This window comes from Stegostoma tigrinum, chromosome 24 (assembly GCF_030684315.1).
Source record: "Stegostoma tigrinum isolate sSteTig4 chromosome 24, sSteTig4.hap1, whole genome shotgun sequence".
Lineage (NCBI taxonomy): Eukaryota > Metazoa > Chordata > Chondrichthyes > Orectolobiformes > Stegostomatidae > Stegostoma > Stegostoma tigrinum.
The window spans coordinates 28,944,200-28,970,686 of NC_081377.1; the positions used below are offsets into that span (position 1 = coordinate 28,944,200).

The window sequence follows — 26,487 nt, forward strand, 5'->3', positions numbered from 1 at the left end:
CAAGGATGACCTGATAAAGATTTGAAAGAGTAGTGTAAGGGAAATATTTTCCCTTGAAAGGGGATCCAAACGAGTAGGAAGTTAGGTACTAATAAATCGAAACAGCAATTTAGGAGACGCTTCTTTAGTTTAAGTGTGGTTAGAATGTGGAACCCGCTGTTACAAAGCACAATTGAGACAGATCTAATCTTCAGCACATAGGCTGAGGCCAACAACAGTACGAACAAAGGTGACACGTCTGATGTTAAAATCTCACAGCCTGGTTTAAAACTCCTTTACCAGTATCAAATTGAACAGACAATTGCTTTCTTTGAACTTAACTGCAACCAAAGGCTCACATCTCACTTAGGTTTATAAAATCCTCCCATTTGGTACTCGGAAGTAGAAACTAGGCTTCCCCCGCTTCCCCCTCACCTGTAGGCAGCTCACCTGCCTACTGAGCAGTTTTAAACCTGTTTACATAAATAGTTCTCTAATAGACCAGGTTCAAAGATCTTTATAGAGCCCTTCAACATAGTAAAAGGCCACAAGCGACTTCAGAGAAAAATTTTCATGGTACCATACAAGGAGATGTAAAAACAGATATAAAATCATGGTCAAATCGGCCATGTGTTAAAAGGAGTGTGTCTTAAAATGGGAGAAGGGAAAGTTTCAGGAGGGAATTCCGAAGCCTAGGGCCTAAGTGGATGAAGGCATAGCAACTAACGGTGCAACAAAGGAAGGAGCAGATGCACAAGAAGCTCAAGATAGAGCAAAGTAATGCAGATGCTTTGGAATGAAAAAAATGGCAGAGAAACTCTAAGTCTGGTAGCATGTTGTGGAGAGAGAAACAGTGGATTGTTTCTACTCCAATATGATCTTTCTTCATAACTGCATTTGGAAGATTGTGAAGTTGAGGGGCCAAATGGCTTCCTTCTGTATTGTAACAATCGTGGTAACTCCATAAGGAGATTAATGACAAGGCAACGGTGGTATTTGAGCACAGAATTTCATAAATAAATAAAATTAAAAGGCATTACTAAGTGGCAGCTAATGTACTGGGGGTAAACACATAGGTGGGTGAATGACAGCAGAGACTTGAACATGATCAATTGATAATAGGTGCCTTTCAATTTGCTATTCATTCAAACTGATAGAGGTGCAGTGTCAGGGCAAGTTCACTTAAAAATTTGGTGCATGATAGGGGAGCTAAGTGGATCATGCTGATGAGAACATGTGCTCAATATAGTCTGACATTGGAAAGATCTTTTTGAATGAGTTTGGACAATGTGGAGTAATCTGTAACTCAAAAGACAAGATGGAAAAAGTGTGAAAGGTCATCATTACAAATACAAATGTAGCATGGAGTTTAAAATGTGTCAAAGATAGAGCACACAGACACAGGCACAGACACGCAGAGTCTATATAGTAAAACCTTTCAATTTTCACTGTGTTTACCTGAATGGTACTATTGTCCGCGTGGTTTGAGGTGATAGAAGACAGTTAGCATTAATGTAACAGCACCTCAGAAAACAGAAGTGAAACATGCAATATGTATTTTTTTTTAAACTACACATTCTATCATCCTGGGCTTGAACCCATGACCCAAGATCACATGCCACATGCAGTACCAGGGAGCAGTGCACTGTCGGGAATGTAGTCATTTGGATGAGACATTAAACTGAGAACCTGCCTGATCTCAAGGGAACATGAAATATTCCATAGCACAATTCAAAAGAGCAGGGGTTTACACATCTGTGTTCTGGCTAATCTCAACCAAAATCACAAAAGTAAAACAGACTATCTGGTCCTCATCACGCTTTTGCCTGTGGGACCCTGCTGTGCTCGATTGTCAGCTCTGTTCTTATATTTCAACCAGTGTTTCTAACTTTTTAAAAGAAAGAAAGACTGTAAAATGCTTTGTGGCTTCCAAAGAAGGTGAATGGTGCTAAATTAATCCAATTTGATTGTCTTTTTGCCCGACTTCCTTTCTCTCTCTCTCTCTCTCTCTCTCTCTCTCTCTCTCTCTCTCTCTGTCATTTACTCCATCCATCATCATTGACTTCATATCCTATATAAGGTATTAACTTTGTCATACTGTATAACATCACACAAATATAAACCATAAAACACTATCAGTGACTGAAAAGAAATAAACAAACAACAAGAACTTGTTTTCATTTTGTGTTCCCTAAAGCTATTTTCAAGACTCGGTCCTCGATTGAAGTCTAAATTTCAAAACAGCTTCCCCTTTTTCGGTTCACCAAATGTTTCCTAAGCAGTAGATGAAAGATGGGAAGTTAAAAGCAGAAAAACAAATCTCTAACCATTTTGAATCTTTTGTCTTCTCTGTCAAAAAATACTATGCTTCACCTAACAACTGTTATCATGAATAAAATTTAACATGGGAGAAGACACAGAGGTCTGTCACCCTCTGAACAGAAGCTCAGCTCAGAAGCCAGTTAACAATGGAAAGCAAAATTCACCGTCGGGAACCAAAAATACAACAATTATTTCCAATGAAAACCCCCTAGAAGATAAGGGAACGTTTCAGACCAGAGCAAAATAGAAGATAGGCTTCATCAACAGGAAGAAAATTCATTGTAATCGAAAATTGACATCAAAGGACTCAACAGAATCCTACTTTAAAAAGGTCAAAGGTTTTGGCAATAGGGTTGCTGGTTATCTGGTTTTGAGCCCAAACTTTCATAAAATTTCTAAAACTGTTTGCACAACGATTCAGAAAGTTTCTTATTCCACTCATTGAAGGCAAATGCCAAAGATTTCAATCAAATTTCTCATTGTTGGGGAGATGGTGTTGTCGGGGTAAATGTCACTAGACTAGGAATCCAAGAGCTCAGACCAGGGCTCCGTGCACAGAAGTTCAAGTCCCATGACAGCAGCTGCTGAAATATAAACCCAAATGAATAAACCTGAAATCAAAGCTAATGGTAACCATGACAATCATCACTGATCGTTATCATGTATTTTCAAGACGGCAAATCTGTCGCCTTTACTTGGCCTGGCTATATGTGACTCCAGACCCACAAAGAGGTGACTGATTTTCAACTGTCCTCTGAAATGGGCTAACAATTCAAAGTTCAAGGATAACTAGAGATGGTCAATAAATGCTGGTCCTGCCAGCAATGTTCATGTCCAATATAGGGAAAAAAAAAAGGAAAACAAGTAAATATTAGAATACAAAGCAATAATCCCAGACCTTACTTAGAGCCAGGCCTTGATTGACATGCAACAAATGAGGACACCATTTCTTCAGCACCTTATCACATCGCTCAAAAGTCAGTTCACACAAGTTACTTTAAAATAAGTGAAGGCCTTTGAGAAAGATGCCGGGAACATTTACTAGAGCTGAACTAGGAGTGAAAAATTTCAGGGCAGTGAAGAAACTAGAGACGTTGGAATGATTCTCCTCACAGTATGAACAGCATTAAAGTGAAATATAATAGAGGTGTTCAAAATCATAAAAGAAGAGTTTTGATAGACTAGAGACGGGAAAAAATGTCTCCACTGATTACTGACTTTTCAATCAGTGAATACAGGCACAATGCATTTAATAGAAGAAACAAATAGAAGAACTGCGTCCAGTTCTGGGGGCCCTATTATAGGAAAGATGTGGATGCTTTGGAGAGGGTTCAGAGGAGGTTTACCAGGATGCTGCCTGGACTGGAGGGCTTATCTTATAAAGAGAGGCTGACTGAGCTCGGTCTCTTTTCATTGGAGAAAAGGAGGAGGAGAGGGGACCTAATTGAGGTATACAAAATAATGAGAGGCATAGATAGAGTTGATAGCCAGACACTATTTCCCAGGGCAGAAATGGCTAGCACGAGGGGTCATAGTTTTAAGCTAGTTGGTGGAAAGTATAGAGGGGATGTCAGAGGCAGGTTCTTTACGCAGAGTGTTGTGAGAGCATGGAATGCGTTGCCAGCAGCAGTTGTGGAAGCAAGGTCATTGGGGTCATTTAAGAGACTGCTGGACATGTATATGGTCACAGAAATTTGAGGGCGCATACATGAGGATCAATGGTCGGCACAACATTGTGGGCTGAAGGGCCTGTTCTGTGCTGTACTGTTCTATGTTCTATGTTCTATGTTCTAAGACAAAGGATTTTTAAAGTTTAAAAGCAATGAGTAATGATGATCTGGAATGCAGAGACTAGAAGTATTGTGGAAGCAGTTTCAAGAACAAATTATGTGAAAAGAGTAGGGGAGTGGGACTGAATGGGTCTTCCAAAAAACTGGCACAAATCTAAAAGGTCAGAATGGTATCTGTGCTTTAAGATTCAATGACTCCAAGAACAAATTTCTTAATGCAAGGTAATGAAGTGGATGTCCAATTAAACTTGCATTTTTCTTAAATAAACAGAACCATTTGGAGAACATGAGATGTAGTAAACTCCCAATACTTCAAATAGCAACATGAAATGTTCAATCACATGTTAGTCTCAATAATGTCCCAGCTGTGACCCACTAACTCTGAATTATAGGGGTTATGTTCAACCCGTGCTCTACTGCATCAATCACTAAAAAAATGTGATCCAGTGCAATGTTGAGGAAGCAAAGCACTCTTTTATATAATATGTTAAGGTAAATTACTATTTGCCTAATCAGGTCAACAGAAACAAAAATAAATCATGCCATCTGAAGAAGGAATGTGTGATGGTTCTTCCGATCACAGAGTACTTACACTTTGGTTTCGTAGTCTTTCCAAGCTTTTTCAATGAGTTTCTTTGGGTCCTGCAGGTAGAAAGTAAAGACCAATTTAATTGACCTCAATTCTTAAATGGATGGCAAAGTCAACATCAATCTGCCACACTAGAAATTGTTGCCAAGAATCAATGACTGTTAGACTGGGAGCTTCACGGTCCACTCACTCTCACAGCCATAAAGTACGTAGGTCAGAATTGAATAATATCAGGCAATGATTGAACCAGTGGTGAGTGGGTGCTCAAACACAATACCCAGAAGCACTATAGTTAAACCGTGTAACTGCAATAAAATTTAAAATTCTGAATAAACGCATTCATAGTAGCAGTCTGCCTATCACCTGCATCGCTAACTGTATCTTTAAATCTTCTTTCTTTCAGAAGGCACAAGCTTATCTGTCAACTTAGTCTAACCAGCCCTTTTCCGTAGCATTCTGCTTTCCAGTGATTATAACAAAGTGAGGTACAGATCAGAGAAACAGAATCCTTATGATTTTATTTTACAAATTTCATGATCAGTCAGTCAATGTGTTGTTCCATGGATTTCAATTCAGCTCAAGCCAACCAGAAATGGTTTATATCAAATAGGAAAATAAATGCCTCCCCTCACCAGCTGGTCTAAAGCAGGTCTGACATTAAAAGGAGCTGCTCTTAATGGCTACAAATTCTTAGCATGAATTGGCCTACCTCTAACACCAAGTTGCCAACCATGCACACGACACTGGAGGTTGCTTTGGCATTGTGGTAACAGGTTCCAGAACCACCTACTCCAGAGGTGTGCCGTAACATATCTGAACAGCTCAATGACAGAGATCTACACAGGATACATGATTGGGACTGCAACGCACAAATGCAAGTGCCACATGCATATTGTCATCAGATGCTCATAGCGGGCTGCGGGGGCTTCAAGGTAAGAGAAGCATTTGACCACAACAGACTGGACATGGAATGCATCAATTTGACATTAAAAGGAGTTGAAAGTGTGAGGAAACTAATGTTCCAGGTCTCAGTGGTGGCTTTTGCTGAAACATTAAAACAAATAGAATTTCCACATGTGGCCAGTTTCCAAAGATTTCACACCTCACACACAAGCACAGCTGTCAGCTCGGCCAAGAATGGATGTTAAAACCGAACTGAGGGTACACTATTCAGTCTCAGACAGTGACTCAAATCAAAAGGCAGCAACCTCATTTCAGAATTCGGCTCAAGTACAAAGCTTTATTCATGTCATTTGATTTTAAAGGGGTGCCATGTTTCAAGGAAAACCAGAATATGAATAACTTTCACATCAGTATTTGGAGTGATTCCAGAAGACACAGAGTCCAGGTACCACCCAAAGGCTGGCAGCACCCCATCCTGCACCCTCCCCCCACCATCGGCACCATGCCCTTGCCAATTCCAGCGCAAATTCGCTGCCAGAGTAAACACAAAAAAAAAGGCAGTTAACGGTGCAACAAACTGATACACGCATATTGGTTGCATCAAGTCATCTGAGCAGAGACAATGCTTAGGTTGCAATATAAATCAGACCCAACCTCCAAGATCAAGAACTGAGCAGAAATAATGCAGTCACAGAATCTGAAGAGTAATCTCAGTGTCATTCAATAAAGACAGGTCAAAACATTAACCAGTCTAGCCACCACTCCATCTGAATCACACGTAGCACAGCACACGCAAACCTTTTTGATTTTGATGTGAATCATTTAGTTACAACCAGTAAACCTCTCAAGAGGCCACATACAGACTTTTAAATTCCAAGGCAACAGAGCGCAAATGACTGGAATGCAAAGCAAATTAAGTGAGTTGTGACTTACCTACCAACAAGACAAGAATGCCAGAGAGAAAACTCATGCTAAGCCTGCTGGCTCAAATAGCTTAAATCAGAACAAAACATAGCCAGTGTATATAATGGGGGTACCATCTAAGGTTGGACATATTCCAGGAGTGTCACATGACCTCCAGTAGCTCTGACCCCAGCCACTCCCAACCCCTTGTTGAACATCATGTCTTAACTTAATTTGAACTTAATAACATGACTAACATAACTTCACAGTGTTTCAGGTTCCCAAAGCCAATGGGAAAACTTAACTGGGTCATTCTTGACCATCAGCCAAACAGCCTTTTCCTCTCCCTCACACATTTACACATTTTTAAAACTAATTAACAAAAGCATTCAGACAAAATTAGGCAAAGAATTTAATGCACCCATAACTTTGCTGATTAGTTCACATGCAGAAATGACCTAGAGATTACTGGAGACTCCAGGTCAATTCTGGATGTTGGCCACTTTAGTTTAGGTGCTTTGGCTTCAAGGTTCAGGTAGCCAGCAGTTATGTTCTGGGCATTTTTGGTGGTACACAAACTTTGCCCCATACGGCAGGTGACTGAGTTAAGGATAATTTACTCCATATTCAATCAGAAAATGCCAATTTTTAACTTGTTATTCAACTTCCTTAGAAACCTTGACCCTTTTTAGTCCATTGTCTTTATTCTATAGAACCTCCCCCATAAGGAAGAGAGGAAAGGAAACTGAATAGTGTGGATATCCTATAAAAGGTACACACAGCCCCAGCATAAAAATGGTCAGACGTCATCCAGGAAGCAGAAATCCAAAATCATGTCTTCCAGAAGAGACAGTCGATGTTCTCCTATACCATAGCCATAGCCAGTTACATATCCAGGCTAAACATGGGTGTTAAGGTTACAATTCTGCAAAGACAGATAAAAAGAGAAGCAACTTCACCCCTTTTCCTTCCTTCAAATCTCCTTTTAGCAGACTGTCCAATGGAAAAGAAAGGATGTTGTTCATGTTTTGAGTCTGTAAAACAAGTTTTTTTTAAAAAGTCACCATTAAAATTCAACATGGAAATAGATAATTGCTTCCAAACAAAGCTACATATCACAAGTTCATCACCATTCCATTCATATGTGATATGGAAATATCACTAGAAGACTGCACATAAAAATCAAACACAAATAACATACATGGCTTCAATGTACTGAAGGCCCATACTGTTGTTCACCATGTGAATATTTACGCTTCATACAAGCAGGATCGTGGGGACACCATTGACAAACTTGCCATTACAACATATTTATAAGGCACCTTTAAAACCATATAAAAACTTTCCAAGGCACTTCACAGGAATGTTAACAACCTCACCGAGCACCTTAAAAAGAAGAAGGGAGCATGGTGAGGTAAAAAGATCTAAGGAAGGGGAAATTCCATAATTCAGGACATTGATGGCAATAAAACCATGGCCAACAAAAACCTGGGATATGCAAAAGTCCAGAATTGAAAGTGTGGAGAGATTCTGGTATCCCTGTATGTTCAAAGATCGGCAGAAGGTTCCGGAGAGGCCATGGAAGCCCTGGTTGTGGGTGTGGGGGGTGTGGGGGTGTGGGGTTGGGTGCAAAAAAGAAATACTGTTAGCCTACAAGAACAGAGTGGTGGCTGAAGTGGACTTGGTGCCAGTTTGGAGACAGATAGGATTTTGGGCAGGCTTTAGTTTACAGAGGATGCAAGATGAGAGGCTGGCCAGGAGAGCAGCAGTTATTGATCCTGTGGGTAACTGGAGGTTGAGTGTTTCAGCAGCAGATAGGTTAAGAAAAGCATGGAAACAAGTGATGTTACAAAATTAGAAATGAGGCAGCCTTGGTGGCAGAAAAGATGAACATCAGCTCAAGGTCAAATAAAAGTGAACCCATTCTCATTAAAGACAGTCTGGCGTTGCTGCAAGATTTCAGCTGAATATTTTTCCTTTGGTCTACCAAATATGGCCAACTTTCTGAATTGGGAAAGATGAATAAAGTGTTACAAAATAGCTTTGATTGTAGCTCTCTTTTCATCCCGTTTTCTACTTACAATTATAACAATGTATCATTTTAAGAACAATACTGTAAGTTACGGAACATCCCATAACCACAATAAGCAAGGTATCCAACACTGTAATTAAGCAACTAGTTTGAGATCGAATCTAATGGTGCAGGCTTGCCAGGTGGAGTTTGTCAGCTCACAACAGAAGAATTGATTTGTAAGCCTGTTTTCAATTCATTAAAAAATGTTTGCCATTTTATAAACCTTCATCCCTCAAATCACCATAAAAAAAATCTGCTCATATTGACATTCTGCTAATAGATCTAACTCTGCAGTGACCGTTACTGGTTTCCTACATTACAACAGAGACCACACTTCAAAAGTATTTCGTTGATGCTTTGTGGCTTGCCAAGGTGGTGCAAGATGCTTTACAAATACAAGTTCTTTCATTACTGGATCACTAAAAGACCCAATAACAGGAACAGTATGGGTTTTAAAACATGTTGCAAGGAAGCTGCCCTCTGACATTTTCAGGACACCATAGTCTGGCCAGTCCCATGGAGAGGAAACATAAGCTATTGCTTTATCAACTGTGATCAATGTTTTATACAGCAGTATAAAAACATTTTGTTGCAAACAACACTTATTTTCTTTCTCTTAAATTGAATGATGATATTTTGCTTTAAAGAATATATATCTTTGACATTGCTGACCATGTGGATTGTGATTGCCGAAACAGTATCCTAGTTGGATGCATTACCAATTAAATGATAGCCTACAAACTTTGCAAAGTGATAGTTGAACTAATGGTAGCTCTTGAACTGTTCATGTCTGAACAGGGCTTTAAAACATAATGGAGAGACTATTCATGGACAGGAAATGCCAAGAGTGATTCAGATACACAAGATAATGAAGGTTTTAATAAAAGAAAGTCTATTTCCACTTCGTTATCAAGAAGACAAATATCTAGAAGTGAAAGTAAGTGCAATTTAGTACAACGAATAAAGGAGTTCACTGTACTGACAAGTGCTCAATGGTTTAATTGATCTATGTTTCATTTATATTTGTCTGCTTCCGGTTCTATGGTCACTGTGCTTAATTGACCATGGCTTGGTGTAGCCCCCAAGAGCTAGTGTAAACACAAGCTTCCAAAAGCACTAGAAGAGCCAGAGCTTTGGACATGTTTGTACCATTTCTAAAGGCATAACCTTTGAAGAGATATTTTAAAATCAGGATAAATTTTCTGCTCTGCAAAATAGACAGCTAACTGGCAAATGCACAATGCTCACCTATTCCTTGGAAATGGGACAGAGGTGTAAAGGGATCATGTGGTTTAGGTGGGGATACAGGCAGTAACATTTTGGTTGACCAAATTCACAGAGAATGCAAAACAGGAAGCTACAGCTAGTAGAATACTGGAATTGTCAATCTAGACATACTAAAGACATAGGTGAGGATTTCAGCAGCAGATGGGTGAGGCAACCATGGATAAAAGCTGTAAAATATAGACGGAAGTGAGTAACGCTAGTAATGGAAGATAACTGTCTATTTGGACGCAGAAAGACACATTATACTGAGCTAAGAACTGTAACACGTCCAGAATTCACATTAGTCTGGTTGTGAGCATGACCTTATTAAATAAACACTACAGTAATATATGGCTGTAATACTATATACTTAAATCTGCCATTTCAGTGTTCCAGGGACCTACAGAAATGTAAGAAACAGGAACACTATGGCCATGTGGCTCAGCTATTCTTTCCCACAGTAAGATCATGGCTGCACTTCTAAAATCTGTAGCCATACTCCCCAGCTTCTTTAGTGTCAAAAATATCCAGAGATCTTAGTATTGAATATATCCTTTATATTGAAACTACAACCCCTAGTTTTAGACTGAGCATCAGCCTCTCAATATCTATTCTACCAATGAAGCAGAGGCAAGAGAGTTAAAATTAAAGCGCATGACAGCCTGGTCTAGTCATGCTCTATTTCTTCCTAACATGATGGGATACTTGACCAAGAATGGCTTTGGAAGTATTAGCTCAGTAGTAACAAGAACAACCCTTGTTATTCATTGTTATACAGTGTGAGGAGATAAGGGAAACAGAAGGCCAAACAAGACAGTTGAGTCATAATGGAAACTAGTAGACCCAGGGCTGAAGGTTGAGATAACCCTGCAGCTTTGTCCTCCTTATCTCAGGAAGGATATTACTGCCCACAGAGGGAGTACAAAGGTTCATTAGTCTTGTTCCCAGGTCGGCAGAACTTTCCTATGGAGAGAGACTGGGAACATTGGGCTTGCGTTCTCTAGAATTTCAAAGTGAGAAGTGTCTCATCGAAACCCACAGACAGGGTAGATGCAGGTAAAATGATCCACCTGGCTGGAAAGTCTAGAGCCAGGAGGCACAATTTAAAAATAAAGTTGGTTGTCATTTAGGATTGAGAAGAGGAGCTGTTTTTTTAACTCAGAGTGGTAAATATTTGGAATTCTCTAACCTAAAACACTATTGGAACTCTATTTTTGAGTACATTTATACTAGAGAGGAGCGTAAACTTTGATTACCAATAGCTTCAAAAGATAGTGTGCATAAAAGGCAATAGGAAGGGTTGATCACCCAGGATCATGCTAATTGGTGTTGTGAACACAGTAGGCTGTATAGCCTTGATAATAAAATGTGAGGCTGGATGAACACAGCAGGCCAAGCAGCATCTCAGGAGCACAAAAGCTGACGTTTCGGGCCTAGACCCTTCATCAGAGAGGGGGATGGGGGGAGGGAACTGGAATAAATAGGGAGAGAGGGGGAGGCGGACCGAAGATGGAGAGTGAAGAAGATAGGTGGAGAGAGTGTAGGTGGGGAGGTAGGGAGGGGATCTCCTCTTCGTATGAGATCAGGGGCCTGCATAAAGTTGAGAACAATAAACATATGCATTAAACTCTACTATTGAGAAGTTTTTTTGGTTAACCAAGATGGTTTCCTTCTCGTTTTCCCCACACTTCCACAAGACAGCTCTCAGCCTAAGAATCAATTTAGTAAATCTCACTGCATCCCCTAACCCTAAAGATAACATATCCTTCCCTACATAATGAGAGAAAACCTGGACACAGTATGACAGCTGTTGCCCACCAGAGCCCAAATATAATTGCAGCAAGTCATTGTACCCTTGTAAACCAACACACTTACAGTAAAATGTTATCCTATCAATTGCCTAATTGCTGAATGTACTTTCATATTACACTTTAGTGATTTACATACACACACCCTCAACATTTACAAATCTCTCACCTTTTAAACGCTATTCTGTTTTTCTCATTCTTCCCATCAAACAGAAAAATCAAGTGCACTATATTCTATCTGCCACCTTTTTGTCCAGACACTGAACCCTCTCTATCCCTTTGAAACCTCAAGTCCGCCTCAGAGCTTATTTTCCTATCACCCAGATGCTTATAATGGCATACAGTGAATTGGTGAGTTAAACAGACTTACCAGGTTTTTAAAGAGTGCTGTAACTTCACGAGTGAAAACACCAAGGTTCAGGAAACCCATGGACAACTCATTCTTGTTTTGAGACAGGTGGTGGTTCCCGAAGCTCTCCAGAACTTCAATGTACTGCTCCTTATTCTCCACATGTGCTGAGCACCAACACCAAGTGGAAAAAAAACAGAGGCTTCTCATTAGATATAGGTTCACAGGATAGGCAGCAACACCCATACAAATTCCTACACCAACACACCATGTCAGAAGTACGTTGTCTGTACCAGCTTCAGTGGAGATGGAAAATCCAAACCAATAAGTCATCCATCCTCCCTAAAATCAGGAGTGCAGAGGCTAAAGGTGGTATCAGTACAATAGAGCTAACCAGCATTAGTTACCTTCGCACAATTCAGAGATGAAATTCTCAGGCTGGGAAGAGAAAGGGGAATGAGCAAGGCAGAAAATATGGTGCATTTAAAAATGAGCAGCAAGAAAAATTTCACTGGAATCAAACATCTTAATACATAAATAAACTCACAAAAACCTGAAATCAAGCTAAGCTTTATGGGGGATACCACTGAAATTGCTCAACACTTTAACGCCATTGTCTGACAGAAATCTAACGATTGCACAGATCATAGAATAGTGGTAGCACAGAAGGATGCCGTTCAGCTGTTGTGTCCATGCTCACACTCTGGAACATCGATTCTGCTAGCTCCACCTCCCGTGCCTTTCCCTGTAGCCGATTACCTTACTGCTCTTAATTTGGTGCTCATCCAGTTCCTTTCTGTTTAGAAGCCATAATTGAACCTGCTTCCAGCACACTCCTGGGAAAGAACGTTCCAGCTGCTAATCATTTGCCACTAAAGGAGTTTTTTTCTTGTCCTGCTGCCACTTTTGCCAATCACCTTAATTGGTGTCCTCTGGTTCCTGACCCTTCTGTCAACAGGAATGGGGTTTCTCTCCATCAAATTGCACCCATTTTAAGACAAGAAATAAGAGCAGCAATAGGCCATGGAGCCCATCCTGTCTGCTCCAACATTCGATCTTGGCAGATATGTTTCTCAATGCCACTCTCCTGCCTCCTCCCCAAAACCTATGTTCTTCTTACCAAAGAAGTAAATCTCTGTCTTAAATACACTCAATGACCCGTCCTCCAAGGCTTTCATTGGCAATGAGCTCCACAGAGTCACCATACTCTAGGTGAACAACCTCCTCCTAATCTCAGTCTAAAGGGTTGTCTCTTCACTCTAAGGATATGTCCCCGGTCCTGGTCTTTCCCACTAGTGGAAAGATCTCTCCAGGTGCACTCAATCCAGGTCTCTCAGTATCCTGCAAGCTTCAAATCAGATCTTCTCTCATCCTTCTAAACTCCAGTGAGGATAGGCCCAGAATTCTCAAACACACTTCAAAAGACAAGACCTCATCTTCAGGATTATTCTTGTAAACCTCCTCCAGACCCTCTCCAAGGCAACACATCTTTCATTAGTTACAGGGGCCAAAATTACTCACAATAGTCCAAATGCAGTCTGACGAGCCTCAGTAGTACATCTCTGCTCTTGTATTCTAGCCCTCTTGAAATGAAAGCCAACATTGCATTTGTCTTCCTAACCACCAGCTGAACCTGCACGTTAACCTTAAGAGAATACTGAATTACAACTCTAAAGTTGGTCTGCAATTGGTTTTAGCCACAGTCACTGCACACCTTTCAGAGAATGAAGCAGCCAAGTCTCCTACAGTCCAGACTGCCACACAATGGAAATGAGACATCAGGAAGCTGACAACATTTAAGATTCTAGTTTCCTTACCTCAAGGCCAGGAGGCCTGGCTTTGAGTCACACCTGCCCCAGAGATGTGTCGTACCATGTCTGACAAGGTCGACTTTAGGGAGAGCTAGAAATCTATTTGTTCTCTTTCCTTCACTCACTCTTCATTTGTAATGAATGTGCAGTTTGGAAAAGATTCATAGGGTATTCTAGCAGTCAAGCAGACCTTGACATAAACCTTCTTCAAATGCCCAAAACTGATCTTAATATGTACCAGTCTATGGCCCCATTAATTGACACATATCCAAATAAAGTCAAGACTAAACAACATTATACAAGTTTTGGTAAATAATACAGGTGTCAGTCAGCCTTCCACCACCATCCTGCCCATAAAATGATGTGATGGTATACAGTTTGACCGCTTCCACACAGCTCCATATTGTTCCTTTTTTTAGAATAAGAAATGAAATTGTCGCTGGCTGGGGCAGGAGGTTGGACGGGGGACATCAATCTCAGGGAAATATAATCTTTCTATCCCTTCAGGTGCCCTTGAGACACACAGCCAGTAAGAAATATGACTAGTCTCTTACAGTAGCTGATTCTCAACACTGAGCTGCCAATCATCCAATAATCTTTCATAATTAGCTGAAATGATCAGCAAGTAATCATTTCTGTTGAAAGTAAACTTTTGGAGAACTCTCACCTTTGCCTCAGGCTCAAATGTTACCTCCTAAAGCTTTAGACTCAATGACACAGGGTCAGTTTAAGCCAAAACCAAAATGTGGAGTAGAGGTGAGAACCATTCTTTGATGAAGATTCATTAGATCCTGGGCTGCTCCAATACAGTGAGGAGCTGAGGAACAGGGAATTGTTTTTACTAAAAGAAACTGTAGATACATATTGATATAGCTCAGGAATCAGAGTTCGAAGCAAAATGGTGGAGTTGGTTGAGCCAGCATAGACATGATGGGCCAAATGGCATCCTTTAATGCTTATGGCTCTATGACTTACACTGACATTCACGTTTCTGAGTTTATAGTCCATCTTTGAGAGCCTCAGTATGTCCCATTTTGTTTTATAGCTACAATACTTTTAAAGTATGGTTACCTCCAGGTGCTCCGGTTTTCTCCCACAGTCCAAAGATGTGCAGGCTAGGTGGATTGGCCAGGCTAAATTGCCCAGTGTTCAGGGGTGTGTGGGTTATAGGGGGATTGGTCTGGGTGGGATGCTTCAAGGGGCGGTGTGGACTTGTTGGGAGAAGGGCCTGTTTCCACACTGTAGGGAAGCTAATCTATCATAACATAGAAAACACAGATCATTTGTGAACAAAGGTTCTACAAACAGCAGTGAGATAACAATCGGATCATCTGATTTTTTTTAAATAAAGCAATGTTGATTTAGGAACAGATATTGGCAGGGCACCAGGGAGATCTCTGTTCTTTTTCAAAAAGTGTCACAAGACTATTTACATCCACTTGAGAGGGTTTTGATTTAATTCTCGTCTGAAATAAGACACCAACAGTGCAGAACTCCCTTCATCACCGAGAATATCACAGCCATATTAGGTGCTCATACCTATAGAGTGGGTACTATTCTGACTCAGAAGTGAGAGTTCTAGGCCACAGCCATCAGCCATATGCAGAGAGATGGAGGATGGGGAGCAGTGTCACGGGTCTAAAATATAAAACAAATTTAACTAACTAGTGCTCTGCTGAGGCCTATAGATAATGTTAAAAATTGCATATATACACACACACAAACGGAGTGGAAAAGTAATGTCTATCCGGGTTGATATTCACCTCAAGATTATCCATCAAGTGCATTTGTAAATTAGAACAACTCACTGCTTGCCTTGCTTAATAAGATGGCAAATTAGTGAAGCAGGAGGAATGCAAAAGCCTCAGTAACTCTCCCATCTTTGGAAATGTACTCGCACAAGTATCTCTTCAAAAGGCTACTTTCCGCCACACAAAATTCTCCATTTCACATTTGTCAGAGGGAAATATTTCCCCTTGCACAGTACACTTTCAGTCAACCATATAGTTTCAGGAATTTACACATTTTGGATTGTGACTCCAACACCCAAGTTCGAGTGTGTGACTTACAGAGTCCAGAGGAGTGAATAGCTTTAATCAACTTCTTCATCTTCAGTAGGATAGCCTGATCTGCTTCCAGTGACTAAAAGACAAAAAGAAAAGAGCACCGTCAAGGCACAACTTCCCAAGAGATTTCCAACAGAGGCAGCAACACATGGAGAAATACGCAGTTCAAACAGGTTACACTGATAGCATAAATACAGCAGATCTGTCTGAGTTAAACCCATGCACAACTTCTCAAAATATGTCAGGAAACTCAATTGCAGCATTACCTTCTCCCACCTCTCCAAACAACACACACACACACACACACACACACACACACACACACACACACACACACACACACACACACACAGTAAATGATCTTGTGGCTTTTATTAGCACCATTAGTAACAACAAAATGTGAACTTTGTATTTGAGCAACGAGATCTGGACACAGGGTGCAAGGTACAGTCTAAATCAGAGCTCTTTGCATTTTGAACAGCAGTTCTTGCGACAACAATAACTTGGGAAAAAAAGAAATCTCAAAACATGACTGCTGAGCTTAATTCATCCAAAGCCCCCAGATTTGAAAAGGCAAATAAATTATGTTGCTCCATGTAACATGCAAATATGTTGAGAATCACACTGCTACATTGTTATACCAATATTACATGGGATTTACAACAAAGAAATAAGCCACGTGTTGTAACCACACCCACATCTGAAATTAGCTTAAGTGTAGCTGATAGTCAATCACCTGCTCAGATTTGGCGTATAATATATGGTTATGGCACCTTTCATGATCGCAGAACATCCTAGTTTCCTGAATCTCTTTCTGATATGTATCCTGTGTTAAGACATAGGAAATGTTGCAAATAATTTGCCTACAGTAAGATCCAACAAACAGCAATAACCACAACCGATCACACAATCTATTCCAGTGATGCCTTTTGTGGGATAAGCGAATGCCAGGACACAGACAGAACTCCCCTGGCTCTCCTTCTAAATAGATGGACATAAATGTTCCATGAAACTAAGAGAGCTCGATGGAACCTTGATGTACAATCTCACCCAAAAACTGCCTGGGAACATCAGCCTACATTTTGTGCCCACGTTTCTGAAGGAGGGCTTGAACCTGATCCAGGGTCAAGAGTACTACCAAACAAACCATTGGGGAGGTTGTTAATAAAATCTACATGTTGATATGCTACTAACAGGATGTTGCTGTCAAGCCAAAAAGATGTATATCTAGCACTTAAGTGAGTAATATGGTAAATGAATTTCAGTGCTGCTATATTGATAGCTGCATCCACAGGCTATATATGCCAAAGACTGACAGGTCATGCAAAGTAGTGTATCCCTTCTGCTGTTCATAACAAGACCTTATCAGCCTGCACCTGCAAAATTCTCAACATCCCATGTCATGCACTTAATGTTGCACATTAGATGTGATTCTGCAAGTGGACAGCATTCTTTAAATAGCCTGATGTGTGAGAAAATTCACGCTGACAATTGACTCAAGATCACCAGTTGGTCCCATTGTGTGGCACACTTACACAGTCTAGAAGCTACATGTATTAATGCACAAAGGTCTTGTTATTTACCACAGTAAAGAACATGAACACATGCACTACGTCTCTGAACTCAACAAAATTGGTGAAAGACATCCTCTGAGATAGCAAGGTGTAGAGCTGGATGAACACAGCAGGCCAAGCAGCAGAGGAGCAGGAAAGCTGATGTTTCGGGCTTAGGCCCTTCTCTGGTTCATTTTGCAGGGCAATGCCTTGACAAATCAGAGTTAAACTGCCTGGTTTAAAATTTTAACGAAGCTTGACAGTCAACTATTAGTCATCACTGACGAGGGCAGTGTCTCTACCAATCAGCACTTTCCTCTCATAATGTACAAGTATTGTTTTCCCTTTAATTGGTTATCCTGGCAAATCGAGTCCAGGATTAACAGCTTCCTTGTCCCAAACTGGCTCCTTTTCACCATAATACTTTCAATCTCCACCTCCAACTTGATAGCCTGAAGGTAACCATCCCCAGATTCAGCTCACCAGTTTTTCAATGCCTGTAAGCCAATTATCCCATAATAATATATAGCTCTAAGAATATTTTAATTTTAGTTCTGACGATGTGCCCTTTGCACACAATCACAGATTTATGCATCAAGTACATATCTACATAGAGGATATTCCCATGCTCATCACCAGAGACCAAACTATGTTCAAAGTTGCCACCTTCACTTCTTTGTATTGACTACACACCTCCCAGAGTTCAAGAATTGAAAGTTAAATAAACAAGAAACTGATGTTGCAAAACAATGGGATAGAATACGCCCTGGCCGATTTTGCAACACTCACTCAGGACTGGCCAACTTCTCTCCTTCTCCCAGATGGGCCCATTTCAACCTCATCTCTCTAATTCCACCCCATTTCTGACACTGCCTATTGGCCCTGCATCCAAAACCATCTCTTATAAAAGAACAAAGAAAATTACAGCACAGTAACAGGCAATTCAGCCCTCCAAGCCTGCACCAATCCAGATCCTCTATCTAAACCTGTCGCCTATTTGCCAAGGATCTGTATCCTTCTGCTTCCTGCTCATTCATGTATCGGTCTAGATACATCTTAAATGACGCTATCATGCCTGCCTCTACCACCTCTGCTGGCAACATGTTCTAGGAACCCACCGCCCACTGCGTAAAGAATTTTCCCTGCATATCTCCCCTAAAAACTTTTCCCCTCTCATCTTGAAATTGTGACCCCTAGTAATTGAGTCCCCCACTCTGGAAAAAAGCTTCTTGCTATCCACCTGGTCTAGACCTCATGATTTTGTAGACCTCAATCAGGTTCCCCCTCAACCTCTGTCTTTCAAATGTAAATAATCCTAATCTACTCAATCTCTCTTCATAGCTAGCACTCTCCATACCAGCCAACATCCTGGTGAACCTCCTTTGCACCCTCTCCAAAGCATCCACATCCTTTTGGTAATGTGGCGACCAGAACTGTACACTGTTTCAACCACATTTGGAATACTAAGTCCTATATAACTGTAACATGACCTGCCAACTCCTGTACTCAATATCCCATCTGATGAATGAAAGCATGCCATATGCCTTCTTGACTATTTTATCAACTTGTCTTGCTGCCTTCAGGGTACAACGGACCTGAACACCCAGATCTCTGTGCATCAATTTTCCCCAGGGCTTTTCCATTTACTGTATAGTTAGCTCTTGAACTGGATCTTCCAAAATGCATCACCTCGCATTTGCCTGGATTGAACTCCATCTGCCATTTCTCCACCTAACTCTCCAATCTATATATATTCTGCTGCATTCTCCAACAATCCTCTTCACTATCTGCTACTCCACTAATCTTAGTGTCATCTGCAAACTTGCTAATCAGACCATCGATACCTTCCTCCAGATCATTTATGTATATCACCAACAACAGTGGTCCCAACACGGATCTCTGTGGAATACCACTGGTCACAGTTATCCATTTTGAGAAACTCCCTTCCACTACAACTCTGTCTTCTGTTGCCCAGCCAGTTCTCTATCCAGCTAGCTGGTACACCCCGGACCCCATGCGACTTCACTTTCTCTATCAGCCTACCATGATGAACCTCATCAAACGTCTTACTGAAGCACATGTATGTGACATCTACAGCCCTTCCCTCATCTATCAACTCTGTCATTTCCTCAAAAGAATTCTATCAAGTTGGTAAGACATGACCTTCCCTGCTCAAAACCATGCTACCTATCACTAAAAAGCCCATTTTCTTCCAAATGTAAATAGATCTTATCCCTCCATCTTCTCCAGCAGCTTCCCCACCACTGACATCAGGCTCACTGGTCTATAATTACCTGGATTATCCTGGCTACCCTTCTTAAACAAGGGACAGCATTAGCAATTCTCCAGTCCTCCGGGACATCACCCGTGCTCAAGGATCCTGCAAAGATATCTGTTAAGGCCCCCGCTATTTCCTCTCTCACTTCCTTTGGTAACCTAGGATAGATCCCATCTGGACCTGGGGACTTGTCCACCCTAATGCCTTTTACAATACCCAAAACTTCCCTCCCACCGCGCCCCCCCCCCACCTCCACCTCCTTATGCTGATTTGACCTAGAGTAATTAAACATCTATCCCTAACCTCAACATCCACCATGTCCCTCTCCTCAGTGAATACTGATGCAAAAGTACTCATTAAGAATCATTTTCTCTGACTCCTCGCATAACTTCCCTCCTTTGTCCTTGAGTGGGCCAACCCTTTCTCTAGTTACCCTCTTGCTCCTTATGTATGAATAAAAGGCTTTGGGGTTTTCCTTAACCCCGTTTGCTAAAGATATTTCATGATCCCTTTTAGTCCACTTAATTCCTCGTTTCAGATTGATCCTACTTTCCCGATATTCTTCCAAAATTTTGTCTGTTTTCAGTCACCTAGACCTTATGTATGCTTCCTTTTTCCTCTTTGCTAGTCTCACAATTTCACCTGTCATCTATTGTTCCCAAAACCTGCCCTTCCTTTCCCTCATTTTTACAGGGACATGTCTGTCCTGCACACTAATCAACCTCTCTTTAAAAGCCACCCACATATCAAATGTGGATTTACCCCCAAACAGCTGCTTCCAATCCACATTCACCAACTCCTACCAAATCTTGCTATAGTTGGCCTTCTCCCTAATTTAGCACTCTTCCTTTCGGACCACACTCATCTTTGTCCATGAGTATTCTAGAAACCTATGGAATTGTGATCACTATTCCCAAAGTAATTTCCCTACTGAAACTTCAACCACCTGGCCAGGCTCATTTCCCAACACTAGGTCCAGTATGGCCCCTTCCCGAGTTGGACTATTTACATCCTGTTCTCTAAAACCCTCCTGGACACTCCTTACAAATTCTGGTCCATCTAAACCTCTAACACTAAGTGAATCCCAGTCAATGTTGGGAAGATTGAAATCTCCCATCACCACAACCCTGTTGTTCCTACATCTTTCCATAATCTGTCTATGTACTTGTACCTCCATCTCACGCTCACTGTTGGGAGGCCTGTAGTGGAGCCCCAACATTATTATCACACCTTTCCTATTTCTGAGCTCTGCCCATATTGCCTCACTGCTCAAGTCCTCCATTGTGCCCTCTGTGATATCCTCTTTGACCAGTAATGCAACTCCTCCACTCCTTTTACCTCCCTCTCTACCCTGGCTGAATCCCACCTCTATCCTTCTTGGCACTCCTACCTCACACCCAAATCTGGTTATGAAGTTATGATAACCTTGTCATGTTATCAGCTAGTGCGACAATGGATAGAGGTCTTTACTTTGTAATCCATTGTCACGACAGCCCAAAATTACTTATGGACATAGAGAATTTAAGAAAGACATGTCATTTTGTTTGCAAAAAGGAAAAGGACAAACAGACTGTTTATTCAAAAGAGTTGGACCATGGAACATTGCACCTGAACGAGAGTGTTTACGAATTTTCAAAAGAAACTGCTAAAGAACTGATACAATGTAAATGCATGGAGTTGTTGGTTGGTTCGCCAAGCTGACTGGTTTTCATGGAAATATTTAGTCTCTCTTCTAGCTGACATCGTCAGTGCTATGTAGCCTCCGCTAAAGCGCTGTTGTTCTGTACTGCTGTGAATTTATATGGTCTGGTCTGGTCTGTCCTGTCATGGCGGACAGTCTCGTTTCCAGTTTTTCTGCCCATTTTGATAGACCGAACCACAGAAATTCAGGGCTTCGACAGAGGCTACACAACACTGATGATGTCACCTAGAAGGGAGACAAAACATTCACATGAAAACCAGTCAGCTGGGTGAACCAACCAACACCAACCGCAACCCGAGCTCCAGATCTTCACTAAAACATTAAATGCCTAAACCATTGCATGTGACTTCTACTCCCATACGGTTCTCATGAGGGAACAGGTTTTGGAAGCAAGAGAGACATGTTTGTGTATTCCTGGCAAGAGAAATCTCAAGAAAGGGTTTAAAATGACTTACATTTCTGGTGCTAACACATTTGTCTGGTGTTCCAGTGCTACCCTGCTCTGTTAATCTGGTATTCTAGTACTACTGAGCTAAAGAGTGCGTGCAGTCAAGGTTACTGCAGGGAATGGACCAGACAGCCCAATGCTTTCAGGGCAAAGCAAAAAGAACAAGAATTGTCCCCGACTGCTGGGACCAAGACCGCAGCAAGAAACTACAGCTCAACAGAAAATTGGACACCTTTCGGCTAATCTGCAGAACTCAGAATCTCTAAACAACTAAAACTGCAGAGTCAACACTACTAGAGTCACCCTATTTAACAGCCACAATGTTCCACAAGGCAAAGCAAAAGCTGATTTCTACAACTCTTTACTCATTTCACATTTCTAATCAGAGTTGCATTTTAGGAGCTAATAACTCTAACTCAAGAAAAGCTGGTTAATTTGACTTCTTTCAAAACATAAATACATTGAAATTGGAACAGGTATCCATGAGCTAAAGGACCTCCAAGTTAATTTTGTCACAACCAGACAGAAGGTGGTAAGAGAAGGGAAGTCAGTTCCTCCGTCCTTGCTTAAGTTCGTAACGAATTGGTGATCCTTGGCTGGGACAATGGTCGTAACAAGTCTCCACAAGCTGGAGAGGAAGATCTTACCCAGGGGTCATAATTCTGACTAGAAATCAGCAACTTCTGCTGAATGTCAGCAGAGATCAGGCAAGGCTTCAGCAGAGATCAAATCAATACCCTCCGTCTAAGCCAAGGCAAGAAGTGACTACAGCAAGCATGTACCAGAGGGGCCACCAAAACCCACAAAACAACCAGTGAGTGAGTGATAGCTTTTAGAAGCAAAAAGGAGAGAAGGCTGTCATAACAGACAGACAAATCAACATTCAGTTATTATTTACTGTGCGCAGAAAAAGAATTATTGGCAACAGCCTACTGCATCAACTTGGAATTCATCCAGATTTAAACAACAAAATAATACAGACCTCCCTTTGTCCACAGGCACTTCCCAAGTTTGAAAAAAGGCATTTGTTGTTCTTGTAGCACAATCTGCTCTATTTTATTCCCATCCCCCACTTCTGATTTACGTTACAGCACAGTTCCATGGCAACAGTACTGCCTTAGTGTCTCAAGTACGTAATTTCTTCATTTGCAGGACGTTTTCTTTTAAAATAAGTGTTCAAATCAAGCTCTTGAAAGGCTTTGGTACAGTAAGCAATGAGAACCCATTTCCACTGGCAGGAGGATTCATAACTATAAGACACAGATTTAAAGATAATTAGCAAGTGGCAGCAAAGATAGAACGATACAGCCAGTTGTTACAGTCTGGAATTCACTGCCTCAAAGCAGATTCATGATGAATCTGACAACATAACAGCTGTCAATTGCTGGCAAAGGAATGATGAGATGAATGACCTCCTCCTGAGTTTTTCTATGATTAATCAAGTGAGGAGGTTTGACAGCTCAAGTCAATACTAACATCTCCAGCCCCACCAAGAAGAAATAAAACACATATTCCAACCAAATGAAGTGCAAAAGTCTGTGTGGAATTCCCCTGTCAGAGCACTGCATGCTGCTAAGACAAGTCGAGCATCTCAGCTGGGTTTGCTGTGCTCAGCACACAACTGAAACTCTCTCAGTGAAACTCCCTGTCACATCAGGTTGTGATGCAGCGGTGAGGTATTTTCCAATCTGTACAGCACAGTTACATGAACTCATGCTACATTCCTTGCTGTGGTCTTCGCAGGCAAGACAGTACACCCATTTAAAATGGGTATTGTCTGTCTGAAGGCATGGACATAAGGGATTATGCATAAACCTTAGGAGGACAGGTAATACCTTGGTACGTTATTCAGAGGTAGAAAACATCCACGCACATCATATCCCTAATAACGCCCACCACTCAACAGCATTACAATTCAGTTACAAAACCAATTGCAGCTATTCATATTGATCTGGATTGACCTTAATAGTGGACTGCACTCCCCATGGTCCTAGGTATCCAAGTATATCAAGGCCAGAATTTGCTTAAAGCAACCTCCAAAGGTGCTCTTCCCTGGAACAGTTACTCTTTATACTGCTATTTAGACAGAACTTGTCCTTAAAGATACTGAATAATGTTGTTCTGCAGAGAGTAGCTGCCTCAAACAGCATAATCGTTTTGCAAAACAAAAAAAACTTACATTTATCCAACATGTCTAATATTACGCATCCCAAAGCACTTCCCAATCAATTCAGTCACTGTTGTAATAGAAGAGTCACAGCCAGCCACGTGCACACAGCAAGCTTCCAGAAGCAACAAGGTTTAGTGACGACGGTTTGCCAAGAGACTGGGAAAATTCTCCTGGACTTCTTCAAGTTGTACTACTCTGCAATTTCTACAAATTGCCCAAAGAGATGGACGATGCTCAGTTTAACCTTTCATCTGAAAATTAACACCTGGGACAGTGCTGCAGATCCTCAGTACTGCACTGTGGCTATCAGTCTGGAGTTATGTGCCTGACTCTCTCACCTGACACCAGAATACTTCTGACTGAAGAGACCAATGTATTACCTACAGAGCCATGGTCAACATTACAATAGCTTATTTCCTCCATTGGGGAAAATAAGAACCAGTGAACATAGCCTTAAACTTAGGGCTAGGCCACTTAAAGGGGAAATCACTTTTTTTGCATGAAGGTTATTATAGAGATGTATAGCATGAAAATACTCAATGCACTGACCAATACAGGCAAGCATACCAAATATCTTCTTCACGATACTGTCTACCTGTGACTCCACTTCCAAGGAACTGTGAACCTAAAATCCAAGGTCTTTGTGCAGCAACACTCCCCAGCACCCTACTATTAAGTGCATAAGTCCTGCCCTGATTTGCCTTTCCAAAAATGCAGCACCTCACATTTAGATAAATTAAACTCCATCAGCCACTCCTCAGCCCACTGGCCCACCTGTTCAAGGTCCCTTTGTACTCTGAGATAAACCTTTTGGTTGTCCACTACTCCTCCAATTTTGACATCATCTGCAAATTTACTAACCAAATCTCCCATGGTCGCATCAAAGCCATTTATATAAATAACAAAAAGCAGTAACACTCTCATAAGGCTAAAGGATGACAGGAACAATTGAAGATCAAGACTGAGGTCTATACTTTATTTTTTAGTAAAGAATGTTAGGCAAATAGACAGAGTTCATGAGTCAATCAGGCAGGATGTAACTGAATTGATGAATGGCAGAGGCTTCATGGTCTTCTTCTGTTCCCACAACATTCAAGGTAAGAAACATGAAACAAGGGGTCACGTTCAAAAGTGTATGTAGGCAAACAGCTAAGGCAGCTGGAAGAAGTAATGTTAAATTAAAATGTGATAAAGCCAAAGTTGGGACTTCAAAAGCTAGCAAACTAGAAGTGGAAGTAAAGACTTAACTTCTACACATTTGAGCTGTTGGTAATCGTGGTGGTCACGGTCTCAGCTTTTGACATCAACTTGGAATTTGCTGTGATCTCTCCTCGCATCTCACTTCGAAGATTTTACTTAAAACTCACCTTTTTGATCATGCTTTTGGTCATTGATTTCAAAACTTCTATATTTGGCTTGCTATCAAATTTTATACTGTAGATATCATTGAATCCCTGCAGTGTGGAAACAGGCCCTTTAACCCATCAAGTCCACACTGACACTCAGTGTCCCAGCTAGACCCATCTCCCTATAAACCACCTAATCTACAGGTTCCTGAACACTACAGCCAACATAGCCTGGCCAATCCACCTAGCCTGCACATCTTTGGACAGTGGGAGGAAACTAGAGCACCCGGAGGAAACCCACGCAGACACAGGGAGATTGTGCAAACTCCACACAGACAGACACCCCAGGGTGGAATCAATCCCAGGTCCCTGGCACTGTCAGGCACCATGCTGCCCCAAGAAAATGTAACTATACACCTCTGGAGTTGGGACTTGAACCCAGACCTCTTGGTCCAAGGATCGGAACAATGCCTCTTTGACACAAGAGGAACTTAATTGATAACGTTTGTGTTTCAACTACAGGTCAATACTTAAATCCAATCTATTTTTGGAGACAACCTTAAAGTGTTGACAACCAATCATATTGAAGAACAGCATCATGTAGACTGATATGGAGATTTGGATGTGAGTAATAACCTCACCAATCAACACCACTTGCCCAAACACTAACACCAGCACAACACTCACAGCTTTATGGTTAAGGGATATCAAGGAGGAAATCATGGAATGTTTTAAAGCATAGATATCTTACTTCCAACAAATGGTTTAAGACTGGCAAGCACTAAGCCAATCTAGCAAATTCTGGGGAAGAGTGCATTTCCCAATCAAGCAACAAATAATTAAACTGTAGTGTTCATTTTGTTTGATTACATAAGTCTGTTTGATAATGGCACACACTGCGCTCGACTGGCTAAATAAGCAACTGTAGATGTTGCTTAAAGCATAAAACTTTAAATGTGGAGGAGACATGGTAAAGCACCGTGAATAAGATCTATTACAAACATAGAAATTAGTGTCATCTCTGCATATCTCTGAGGCATGTAACAACCACTGAGCCCATCATCCCATGCCAGCTCTTTGAAAAGCTAGCCAATTAATCATATTCCTCCACTCACTCCTCAACAGTCTGC

The 26,487-nt window shown here is 41.2% G+C and overlaps 1 protein-coding gene across 2 annotated transcripts in view; it reads right to left on the reverse strand.

The window, feature by feature from the left end:
• LOC125465001 (arf-GAP with SH3 domain, ANK repeat and PH domain-containing protein 2-like) overlaps positions 1-26,487 on the reverse strand; it is a 78,525-nt gene that overhangs the window by 43,868 nt on the left and 8,170 nt on the right. For both annotated transcript variants that reach the window (XM_048558024.2, XM_048558023.2), the window contains exons 2-5: positions 15,864-15,936; positions 12,005-12,150; positions 7,446-7,520; positions 4,684-4,733 (exon numbers count right to left, since the gene is read on the reverse strand). In XM_048558024.2, coding sequence (XP_048413981.1) covers positions 4,684-4,733; positions 7,446-7,520; positions 12,005-12,150; positions 15,864-15,936 — 344 coding nt within the window. The remainder of the gene's footprint in view (positions 1-4,683; positions 4,734-7,445; positions 7,521-12,004; positions 12,151-15,863; positions 15,937-26,487) is intronic.